This window comes from Mercenaria mercenaria, chromosome 7, assembly GCF_021730395.1.
Source record: "Mercenaria mercenaria strain notata chromosome 7, MADL_Memer_1, whole genome shotgun sequence".
Lineage (NCBI taxonomy): Eukaryota > Metazoa > Mollusca > Bivalvia > Venerida > Veneridae > Mercenaria > Mercenaria mercenaria.
The window spans coordinates 65,233,437-65,245,715 of record NC_069367.1 but is presented as its reverse complement, the minus strand read 5'-3'; the positions used below and the strand labels follow the sequence as shown (position 1 = coordinate 65,245,715).

At 33.0% G+C, this 12,279-nt stretch overlaps 2 protein-coding genes across 2 annotated transcripts; both read left to right on the top strand.

The window, feature by feature from the left end:
• The first annotated feature begins 1,290 nt into the window (after positions 1–1,290).
• LOC128558323 (uncharacterized) lies at positions 1,291–2,604 on the top strand. The gene is made up of 2 exons (XM_053547251.1): positions 1,291–1,836; positions 2,059–2,604. The coding sequence occupies exons 1-2, from the start codon at positions 1,291–1,293 to the stop codon at positions 2,602–2,604; spliced, it is 1,092 nt and encodes a 363-aa protein (XP_053403226.1).
• Positions 2,605–3,217: 613 nt separating this feature from the next.
• LOC128558639 (uncharacterized) lies at positions 3,218–10,269 on the top strand. Its single transcript, XM_053548558.1, has 3 exons — positions 3,218–3,362; positions 4,084–4,284; positions 9,963–10,269. The coding sequence occupies exons 1-3, from the start codon at positions 3,258–3,260 to the stop codon at positions 10,077–10,079; spliced, it is 423 nt and encodes a 140-aa protein (XP_053404533.1). The 5' UTR covers positions 3,218–3,257; the 3' UTR covers positions 10,080–10,269.
• The last annotated feature ends 2,010 nt before the right edge of the window (positions 10,270–12,279 follow it).

Genomic DNA, 12,279 nt, shown 5'->3' with positions numbered 1-12,279 from the left:
GATATTTTTTTTCATAAAGTGTGATTTTTTTTATTTAATAGCTTTCATTTCTACCATTTAAAAGAAGTAAATAATTAAAAAGTAATATTACACGAATTGCAAGTAAACTTTGAAAAAATATATAAAATATCGGACTTCTTTCTAAGAGTAATTTTGTCGCCGACTCCAGTGAGGTGTTGTAAGGCATTTCCGCTGAATTTTCCCACGACGAAGCAGCGAAGATGAAATGCGTAATTTCTGCTATAGCATAGTGTTGTTGGCGTAATCGAAGTAAGTTTTTATGCATTCTCCTATTTTATAATACCCTTTACCATACTGTGTAGGTCAGGTTTTCCGATTGCAAGATTCAAGGTGAGTAGTAGAGTTATCATTTTTGTTTATTTTTTTTTTCTGACGGTCACGATTGTTGACCTCGTAGCTGAATGTAAACAAGTATGGTGGCGAGCAAGGTGCAACTGAATTGCTTACTCGGAGTGTTTTTCATGAAAGTTACTTTTGTGTAGTTATTTCTTCCTCAAATTTAATTGAAAGACTGCATATATACTCCCTGTTTCACATATACCCATAAGAATGGGGAAATTTCGACCTGAAAAGAATAAAATGCAAAAGAGACGTTTTGGACAGGCAGGTGGAAGGCATAGTAGAGTAAGAAAAATGCAGGCGAAGGCATTGCTTTTGAAAAGAGAAGAAAGGATACAATTATATCATAGTGATAAGAGTACCCAGCCATACCAGATTGTTAGGAAAAGACCTCTTGGTTCCCATTCAGGCATTTTGTCAGCTAAGTTTATTGTACGGCGCATACCATTGATAAAAGAGAAAAAGTCTAAGTTCATTCGCCTTGCTGGCACTTCATTAAAATTCAAAATGACAAAAGTGGACAAACCTGTAACAGGCTATCGTATTTTTATAACTTAAATATGTTACAAGAACATTTTCTTTCGATTACTGCGCATACATGTCAGTGCTGTGCTGCATGTGATTTAGTGAGTAACGGTGATACTGCCATTACTTTGAAGTCAGAAAAGTGTCGTAATGGGTTATTCAGTGTGATTATGGTTCAGTGTAAAGGTTGCCTAAAGGAATTCCCATTGCCAACAAGCCAAAAACTTAAAAATGGGTTATATGATATAAATGTTCGTGCTGTATGGGGAACCATGGCAAGTGGAGGTGGGGCTTCTGATCTAAATGAGCAGCTAAGTACAATGGATATACCACCAATGCGTGATGGAACATTTTCTGTACTAGAAGATAAAATAGGATGCTGGTGGGGCGAGGCTGCGAGAACAGATGTCAAGGTCAGGAGCAGAAGAAAAGAGGCTCGCCATTGAAAGGGGAGATTTCAGTGATGGTGTTCCTGCTATTACAGTCATTTGCGATGGTGGGTGGTCCAAACGTTCACACAAACCCACTTACAATGCTCTGGGTGGAGTCGGTGTTATTTTTGGTGCTGTGACCAAAACAATTTTGTACATAGGTGTACGTAATAAAGACTGTTCCATATGTTGCCGAGCCAAAAATAAGGGGACTGACCCTAAAGAACATACATGCTTTAAGAACTGGTCAGATAGTTCTCAGTCAATGGAGTCTGACATTATTTTGACAGGATTTTTGGAGGCAGAATCTGTGCACGGTGTCAGATACACAAAAATCATTGCAGACGGTGATAGTTCTGTGTACGCTAAATTACAAGAAAATGTGCCAGTTTGGGGAAGAAATATTGTGAAACTTGAATGTGCTAATCACACATGTAAATGTTTACGGTCTAATTTAGAAAAATTAGTTACTGAAAAACCACAGCATAAAGGGAAAGGAAAACTTACTAAGTTAAATAGGGTAAGATTAACAACAGCAGTACGATGTGCCATAAAAATGAGAACTTTAGAAAATAACCCGAAACAGCTGAGAAAAGACATAATTAACTCTGTCTATCATATTTTAGGATTTCACGAATACTGTAGTATCTTCTGTAAACAGAGAACAAAAAAAAAAAAAATAAATGAAAGTATTGTTGATGATGAAGAAGATGATGATGATAATGATTTTTCTTTCGACCAGATTTTTGAAAATCAATACCAGTTCTGGAAATTACCATTTGAACAAGAAATGGAAGCATCAAGACGTCCAGTGAAAAATATTTGTACCAAAGAAGAATTGAAAGAACTCATAAAAGACACTCAGATATTATTAAACAGAATTGCAGATAAGAGTGACAGACTGATAGGAAACTTCACAACAAATTTGTGTGAAAGTTGGATGTCTATACGTTCCAAATTTGATGGTGGAAAATTTGTCAATAGATGTGGAAGAGGGTCTTGGAATGCAAGGTGTTATGGGGGTGGATTAAGAAAAAATCTCGGAATAGCTTTGTCACCATTAACCTTTCATAAGGTCACACAAATGCAGCCTGGACAAAACTTTTATCAAGGAGTAAGAAGGCAGTCACAGAAAAGACAGAGCTCCGTAAAATATAACAAGAAACCAGAAAGTAAAACTTTACGCAGGAAACGGAAATTTCAGGACTTAAAAGTAAGCCAGAGTAAACGAGCAAAAATTGACTATGGAAGTAATCTAGATGATACACCAGACATTTCACAAGTTTAACTTCAGGAACTGTGCAAATCCTTTATGGAGAAACATGTCAACAAATCCAAAGAACAGATGCAAGAAATTGAAAAAAAAAAACAGTGGACCAGTCCAAAAATGATATGTGGAGAAAAGAAAGACATATCAGACTAACTAGTTCAAACTTTGGACAAGTTATAAATAGAAGACCAGGAAATGTGTCTACATGTTTGGTAAAAAACACAATTTACAGTAAATTTAAGGGAAACATAAATACAATTCGAGGATTGGCACAAGAAGAAAACACGATCATAGAATATAAAAATCAAAAACAAAATGTTGAAGTAACTAAAACTGGGCTAAAAATATGTGAATCACATCCTTTTTTAGCTGCATCAACAGATGGAATAGTTCACTCAAGCAAAGATGAAAATGGCTTACTTGGAATTAAAAATTTTCTACAGAACAATACTTTATTAATTGCTGATGCTGCTAGAAAGTTACAATCTTTTTGCTTAGAAGTGTATAAAAATAAATTACGACTGAAAAGAAAGCATCCAATATACTACCAGATTCAGGGTCAACTAAATATATTTAATTTGGAGTGGTGTGACTTTGTTCTGCGGCGCACAAATCCCTATGATATTTATATTGAAAGAATTTGGAAAGACATAGTTCTGTGGAATGAAGTAATGCTACCAAGACTTGAAAGCTTTTACAAACTCTTCTTGCTACCAGAACTAGCTGCCCCTAGATATGGTACTTACACTGGCATAAGGAAGCCAAAAGCACCATGGGTAAGTAATTAGTTAATTATGCAAGACATATAATAAAGTAAATCAGTTGTATATACAGTGTATACTTCCATTGATATATGATTTATATCATGTGTATGCAAAAGGTATGATTTGTTCTTTATGAGTTTGTTAACGTTTTGATTTTGTAAACATTTTAAACAAAAATGATATACCATAAATGATTTCGGTTTAATATTATTAACATATTACACTGTAATAAATGAATATATGAGCCGCGCCATGAGAAAAACCAACATAGTGCATTTACTACCAGCATGGATCCAGACCAGCCTGAGCAGATGCGCAGTCTGGTCAGGAACAGTCCTGTTCGCTTTTAAAGTCTATTGCAATAACAGAAACCATTAGGGAACAGCAATGATCCTGGCCAGAAAGCTCGGAAGAGCAGGCTTGTCTGAATCTATGCTCATCGCAAATGCATTATGTTGGTTTTCTCATGGCAAGGCTCGTATATTTGTTTCTTTAATAGCTATAACATATATTTTATTCCGTTATATATCTATAAAACTTTTAATTTACTACTACATTGTTAATTTTTAATAAAATATAAAAAATTAATTGAATATGAAAAATTAATTTAATTTCATATCAAGCGTTGCTATTATCAAAGAACTTCACATCAAACACATTGAAACATGAAATTCTTATTATGTGCATTGTAGTTTTAAATTATAATAAGAAAATCTTATTGTGTCCATTGTAGTTCAATGTTCATCAAGAATCTACAGCCTGTAGTACAGCTGGCAGTAATGTTACTCACACAAGAGAGAACTTACAGACCAACTCCAGCAAGAACAGCACAATTACATGTAGTACTACTACTACTAGTAGCACTTCAGACAGTTTCAGGAATGAGGAAAAGAAACAACCTCCTGAAACAACCAACAACCTTCAAGTATCAAAGGTATTCTTCATAATTTGTTTGTATATTTTGCAATATACATTTAAGTTTTGTCTGTTGATATTAACATTTTTATTGTAGATAAAGTACATTATTTTGCACTGAAAACATGTTTGTATAACGGTAAACAGGGTATGAAGTCATGTGCGAGTTTTCTCCGGGATTATTTTGTGTTTTTGTCGGAAATAAAACATTGTGCTTGGATAAATTTTATACTAAACTGGATCTAAAGTGTTAAGTATTAATGTCACAGGAAAAACATTTAACTAAAAGCCAAAGAAAACGACAAAAAAAGGGCTGAAAAGAGAAAGGCTAGTAGTTCACCAGGTACGGATATCGGCCATTACACACCTGGACATATATTATTGAGCTCATCAGGCGGAACGTTAGCGGGTAGTTTAGCGGGTAGTTTTGTGGACAGTACGGATTATGTACAATCTGTGATGCAATCCAACTCCCCAGTTATGAGTATGAACGGTCAATACCCGGTCGGTGTCCCGGGCATGATGAATGTGCAAGGAATGCATGTGCCTCCGTCGCCGCAATCACAGGGGGTATTAACACATAGTACTTCTATACCTCCGAGTTGGGCCGTGTCCCTTATAGAGGATGTTAAACAAATCAAGGCCGCGCTTCCAAAAATTGATCAGATCGAGCAGGCTGTCAAACTTATTAACCTCAAAATATCAGAAATAGAAACAAAGATGTCAAACTTAGAAACTAAAACCGTTGAAACTGACCAGTCATTAACATTTATGAACAATGAACATGAGGCACAGAGAAAGGATCTAAAAAAATCTCAGAAAGACATTAATAAATTACAATCCATGTGTTCTGAGCTAGAATCTGATATATATAATTACCAGGAACGTGAAGAAAAAATCCAGGATAAACTACTGGACCTTGAAGCAAGGTCGATGCGGGAAAATCTTATCTTTTATGGTCTTAGTGAGCCGGAAAAGCCAAAGGGAGATGAAGATCCCCAACCAGATAACTGTGAAAATCTAGTGCGTGACCTCATTAAAGATACTTTGAAGATTGACCATACAGGCATGGAGTTCGACAGAGTACATAGGCTTGGTGGAGAGCGAGCCAAAAAACCGAGACCGATAGTGGTAAAATTTCAAAACTATAGAGATCGAGAAACGGTAAGACACAAATCTTATGACGAGGAAATAAAAAGGTTATTAAAAGAGAAGAAGCAGGGCGTTGGTGTGCAATCACCCCAACCATACAGGGATGCTAGAAAAGCGTTTAGCGATTACATCAAACAGGAGAAAATTGATGCAGATTCTACCAGAATAGTAGGTAACAAGTTATTTGTGAAACACAAAGCTACCAAAAAATTCGTAGATGGGAGAATTATTGACCTTGTGAATTAGGGCTGTCAGGAGGATATTACTATACTCAATTGGAACATTAACGGGCTAACACGTAAAATACATGACCCAGATTTCATAGATGTTATTACAAGCTATGATTTAATATTTCTGTCAGAGACATGGTTGTCTAAAAGTAACAATTTAAACCTTGAAATACAAGGTTATGACAGTGTACATTTATTTGGTAATAAAACTCATAATGTGCGTAGAGGGAGATTTAGTGGAGGAATAACCCTCTATTATAAACACTCGCTTCATAAACATATTAGTATCGTAGAGACAAATCAAAATGGTTTATTATGGATAAAACTATCTAAAGACTTATTTGATTTCGATGAACATGTATTTTTGTGCTGTGTTTATATACCGCCTTATAATTCTACTGTGATTAATACAGAAAATTTTGACTTTTTTGAAGAGATTGAATCAGGTATCGAGAAGTATAAACCAAATGGCAAATGCTTTATTTTTGGTGATTTTAATAGTCGCACCTCAAATGTATCTGATATTTTAGAATACGACCAATATATTGATCATGATACTTATCTGTCAGATCTGTCAAACATGTCAAACTATGTAAATATACCGGCACGTGTTTCTCGTGATAAAGTCATTGATAATTCGGGTAAACGCTTGGTCGAGCTTTGTCAATCCACGTTGTTTATTATAGGTAACTCTAGATTATACAATGACCTTGGTATAGGTGAAATGACCTATCATTCATTGAATGGAGCTAGCGTTGTCGATTATTTATTGTTACATGTAAATGATTTTGATTGTATATCTCATTTTGAAATTGTCTCGCCGAATGAGTTTTCTGATCATAGTGGGATACATTTTAACCTCCCGAGTAAAAGAAATACACCATTCTCTTCTGCAAAAAAGTACGAGAACAGATTTATAAAATGGGATGAAACAAAAAGTTACCAATTTCAGCAACTTCTAGCAACAAAAAGAGATGACATTAAAAATCTCCATGATAAAATTAATCAAGGCGAAGACATTAATTATATATCTGAATCGTTTTTAAGTATACTACACGATTGTTCTTCTGATGTGTTCGGTAAAACCTACACACCGAGTAAAAATGCAGGAAAGAAAAAAATAAATAAAAAAACCTTGGTTTAACGAAGAATGCTATTCTGCTAGAGTAAAGTTCAAAAAAGCTAGAAATAAATTTGTTAAAAATAAAAACAATGATGAATACCGCAGAGAATATGTGACTATAAAAAACCAATATAATAAAATAAAACGTATACAAAAGAAAAAATATAGTTATCAAGAAAGAAGTGATCTCAATAAAATGAGTAAATCCCAGCCTAGAAAATTTTGGAATAAAATTAGACACCAATATGCAAAAAATTCAAAACAAGCTGAAACGCTAACAGCAAATGATTTGTACGAACATTTCAAAACATTGTACGATACGGAAGCTACCGATGTAAATACAGAATATGATCAAAATATAATTGATGATGACTTAGATAAAGAAATCCATGACAGAACTAAGGAAAGCAATTTTTTTCACAGAATAACAATAAAAGTAGTGGTATCGATGACATAGTTGCAGAGATTTATAAATGTTCATTCGATGAAATATCTCATTTTATATTAGCTCTTTTTAATAGAATATTTCTCACAGGTGATTATCCAACTGCGTGGGGTGCAGGAATAATTGTCCCGATTTTTAAAGGGGGAGATGTGGAAGAAGCTAAAAACTACAGAGGCATAACTTTAATTAATATCATTGCAAAAATTTATTCACAGGTTTTACTAAATCGTCTGACAGAATGGTCAGTAAAACACAAAAAGATAACAGATAACCAGTACGGTTTTCAAAAAGGCAAATCAACTATAGATTGTATCTTTATATTACACTCAATAATTGCAAAAACACTTTCAAACAATATGAAGTTATACGTTGCTTTTATAGATTTTGAAAAGTGTTTTGATAAATTAGAACGTTCCTTTATGTTCCATAAATTGATTCAAGAAAATGTGAGCTCTAAGTTTGTAAAAGCCATACAAAATATGTACAGCTGTGTTAAAGCTGCAGTAAGGTATAACAATCAATTTTCACCCAGTTTCGATTCAAATATTGGTGCAAAACAGGGAGACCCTAGCTCTAGCCTTTTATTTTTATTCTTTGTGAATGATTTAATCAATAATATTAACGGAAATATCGAAAATATATTTAATATAGATGATTTGAAATTATATATGCTTTTATTTGCAGATGATACGGTCTTATTTGCACATAAACCAGAAGCCCTACAGTCATTGCTTAATGATCTGTCTGCTTATTGCGACACTTGGAAACTAAAAGTAAATACCACTAAAACAAAAATTATGATATTTGAACAAGGTAGACACACAACTTATAACTTCAGTTTTAATGGACAAATTTTAGACATTGTTAACTCCTTTAAATATCTAGGAATATATTTCTTCAAAAATGGTCATTGGTTTCGAACACAAAATCATCTGGCTAAGCATTCTTTATTTGCATTGCATAACTTATTTACAGTATTTAATCAAGTAGAATTAAAAGTACAAGATCAATGTAAATTATTTGATAGCTTGGTTGGTTCAATACTTAACTATGGCGCGGAAATTCATGGATATGGTGAAGGAAAGTGTATTGAGAAAGTCCACTGTAAATTTCTGAGGAAAATACTCTGTGTTAGAAAATCCACCAACTTAGACGGTTTATATGGAGACTTAGGTAGATATCCGATGAAAATACACCGAAAAATAATAATGATTAAATATTGGATAAAAATATTAAAATCAGATGAAAATTGTATTTTAAAGAAAAGTTACACCATGTTAAAGGAAGATGCAAACAATAACCTTTCATACAACGGTAAAAATTGGGCGTATATGGTCAAATCCGTATTAAACGAAATAGGAATGACAAATATATGGCTAAACCAAGACAATATGTGTGTTAACTAACAAGTTATAAAACAAAGAATACTTGACATATACAAACAAAGCTGGTACTCAAACATAAATAATTCGAGCAGGTTGTCATCATATAGCTTATTTAAACATGAATTTGAACAAGAAAAATATTTAAATACTATAAATATCAATAAATATAGAATAGCGCTAAGTAAATTCCGTTTGTCATCTCATAATTTGGAAATAGAAAAAGGTAGGCATGAAAATGTCCAAAGAGAAGAAAGAAAGTGCCGAAACTGTTCTATGAATTTGATAGAGGACGAATACCATTTTTTATTAGTATGTCCAAAATACTATCAGTTGCGTCGAAAATTTTTCAAGCTGTATTTTTGTAGGTGGCCTACGCTACAGAAATTTGAAATCCTCATGTCCGCTACAAATAATAAAGTACTGATCAATCTAGCAAAATATTTGTACTATGCATTAAAAGAAAGATTGTGATTTTGCATTTTCATTGCGAATCCATTTTATATATTCTATGCAATTGCCATTTTTGAATAAGTATATGTTTTGCCTATTCATTCATTTACTCATTGTTCAAAACAATTTTTATGCAATGTACTTTTTTAACATTGTCACCACATTTATTTCCTAGTAGCGCTGTATCCGAGGTAAATGTGTCTCAAATATTGATATTCGTTCATTTATTCATTTTTCAAAACAATTTTTACACAATGTACGTTTCTTTTTCTACATTGTCATTACACTTACTAGTAGCGTTTTATACGAGACAAATGTGTCTCAAATATTGATACTTCTAATAATGTGTTATTAACGGCTATTAGAATAATGTCAAATTTTTCACACTTTGTACTTGTTAAGGTGTACAATATTTCTCTGGGTAAAATTCTCACGCTTCATACTCTGTACTGGAATTGATTATCGACTATGAATTGAATGACAGTTTTATGTCGAATAAACTATATGTTATGTTATGTTATGTTATGTTAAAAAGCTATGTGTCATTAAAACAAAACATAAATTTTTTTCCATTGAATTATTGATTTAATTTTTTTTATGAGGCAGCTGTTGTAAATCTGTGCATTAATTTATGCATGCATAATGGTAAAATGCATAAAGTTTAATATATAATGTTTTTAATTTGTCAGTATTCACAAACATTTTATTTTATGAATATAAAATTATTGAAATCTTTCATGTAAAGTGTACATTCTTTATATAGAGGCTGTTGACTATAAAATTTTGAAAATGACAGTTCATTATAATAATGTTAAATTGTTACTATCTTCAAAGATAAAGGCTCTCTGTTATATTTCTGAAAGGTGGCCTGTTTTGAGTTGAATAAAAATAAATTAAGAAATTAATTGACAGGATGACAAATGTAAAGGCAGGGCCAGACGGAAAAAAGCAGTGAAGTTTGTTGGTAGAGGAATTATACACCTATGGACAGTATGTGAAAAAAAAGAAAACAAAGTGGTACAAGGGTAATGTACTAGATGTCGTTTCAGGTATGTACTTAATATGAGTGGTCATAGTTACACGTATGTGTCCCATCACAAAGTGGTGTGAGACACATATTGATTTACTCCAGTGTGTCTGTCTGTCAGAAATCTTGTCCGGACTCGTAAGTCGAACATTTCTCATCCAATCTTCACCAAACTTAAACAAAATGTATTTGGCCATAAGTCCTTGGTGAAGTTTGATGGATTTATAAATCTATCAAGGCACTTGGAATTATGGCCCTTGAATTGCAAAAAGTCGCATTTTTTTACTCTTGCCCGTGCTCTAAGTTAAACATTTCTGATCCTATCTTCACCAAGTTGAATCAAATTTCTTCGACTGTAACTCCTCCGCCAAGTTCATAATAGCAAGCAAAATCACCTGAGGCACTTCAGAATTATAGCCCTTGAATTATCCAAAATCCGCTTTTTTCTTCAAAAGTATACTTGTAGTGAGTAAACAGTATATAAAGACTGATTGCTTTTTAGATGATTAGGCAGTTTTGGGAGAAATGCGCTTTTCTCAAAAGCAGCTCTAGTTCATAAAATAAATTTTCATTGTCGTAAGGTGACACATTTTGTTTTGGTCGTCATTAACTGACTGAAATAGGTGTTTGTCAGCCAGTAAAGAACAGTTTCGCCATTAATCATCAATTTTCATAGGATGATTGCATGCAGCCTGCATAAATTTTATTCCTAAATCTATATTATTTTCTCATGCCATACACTTAGTGTAAGCAATCAAATTACTGTATATATGTTGATATACCTGAAATGTATACATAGACAATATTTACTGTGTTTATCAAATAAATATTTTTTTATGTAAATTTGACTTAAAAGTATCCTTTCATTTATATTTTAAAATTCATAAATTAACATCTATGTCATATTTGCAACAGGCAAAGATGGAGATCTCTAAACGCTGTGTATGATGTTTTGTATGAAGGCGAGGACATGTCACAAGAAGTGGACGCACTATACACTGATTTATGTGATGGCTCATTAAAATTTATAGATATTTAAGGTAATCAAGTATAATAGAACTATCATTATCATAATAAGATTTTTAATTTTTAGCTCATCTGATATTTTGAGAGAGAAAAAATGATGAGTTAACTGTTATTATCATTTGATCGGTGTCGGCGTTGCCTGGTTAAGTTTTATGTTTAGGTCAGCTTTTCTCCTAAACTATCAAAGCTATAATTTTGAAACTTGGAACACTTGTTCACCATCATAAGCTGACCCTGTACAGCAAGAAACATAACTCCATCCTTGTTTTTGCAAGATTTATGGCCCCTTTTGTACTTAGAAAATATCAGATTTCTTTGTTAAGTTTTATGTTTAGGTCAACTTTTCTACTAAACTATCAAAGCTATTGCTTTGAAACTTGCAACACGTGTTCACCATCATAAGCTGACCCTGTACAGCAAGAAAAATAACTCCATCCTGCTTTTTGCAATAATTATTGCCCCTTTTGACTTAGAAAATCAGTTTTCTTTGTTGAGTATTATGTTAAATGTTTAAGTCAGCTTTTCTCATAAACTATCAAAGCAATTGCTTTAAAACTTGCAACAGTTTTTCACCGTCATAAGCGGACGCTGTACATCAAGAAACATAACTCCATCCTGCTTTTTGCAAGATTGATGGCCCTTTTTAGATTTAGAAAATCATGGGTAGGACAATATTTCTATTATACAAAAAAGTCAGATGAGCGTCAGCACCCGCAAGGCGGTGCTCTTCTTATTTGATATAATTATATCTGAATAACTTTGTCATAATGAGTATACAACATATATATGTATGTTTTTTATTAATAGATAAATGCAACAAGTAAATTTTTTACATATATTTTCTTATTACATTTTGAGTACTTCTGTGTGCTGGTCTCAGTTTAAGGTTATTGTTTCCGCAGGATGTAATTTTTGTACAATTTCACACATTGCATTTTGAAAATCAGCAAATGTTCTGTGTGGTTGATCATCTACTGTAACTGTAATATTAAATAAAAGTTATAGCTTAAGCAACACAAGAAAATAGTATGAAGAAGTCATGAAGAAGTATTTTATTTAAATACTACTTTTTGTACGTCCGTCTCTGAAAAAGCAGGGCATATTATGTGCACAGCAGTGACGGGCAGGCGTTCAGCATCCAAAAGCATGTGTACTCTCTGAGTCGAACAGTTTTTA

Excerpts from the sequence above, each read along its gene's own strand:
- LOC128558323 (XM_053547251.1), top strand. The coding sequence starts at position 1,291 with ATGTCAAGGTCAGGAGCAGAAGAAAAGAGGCTCGCCATTGAAAGGGGA. Across the intron at positions 1,837-2,058 it reads AACTTACTAAGTTAAATAGG|ATTTTTGAAAATCAATACCA; the intron begins GTAAGATTAACA and ends TCTTTCGACCAG.
- LOC128558639 (XM_053548558.1), top strand. The coding sequence starts at position 3,258 with ATGCTACCAAGACTTGAAAGCTTTTACAAACTCTTCTTGCTACCAGAA. Across the intron at positions 3,363-4,083 it reads GGAAGCCAAAAGCACCATGG|TTCAATGTTCATCAAGAATC; the intron begins GTAAGTAATTAG and ends TGTCCATTGTAG. Across the intron at positions 4,285-9,962 it reads ACAACCTTCAAGTATCAAAG|GATGACAAATGTAAAGGCAG; the intron begins GTATTCTTCATA and ends ATTAATTGACAG.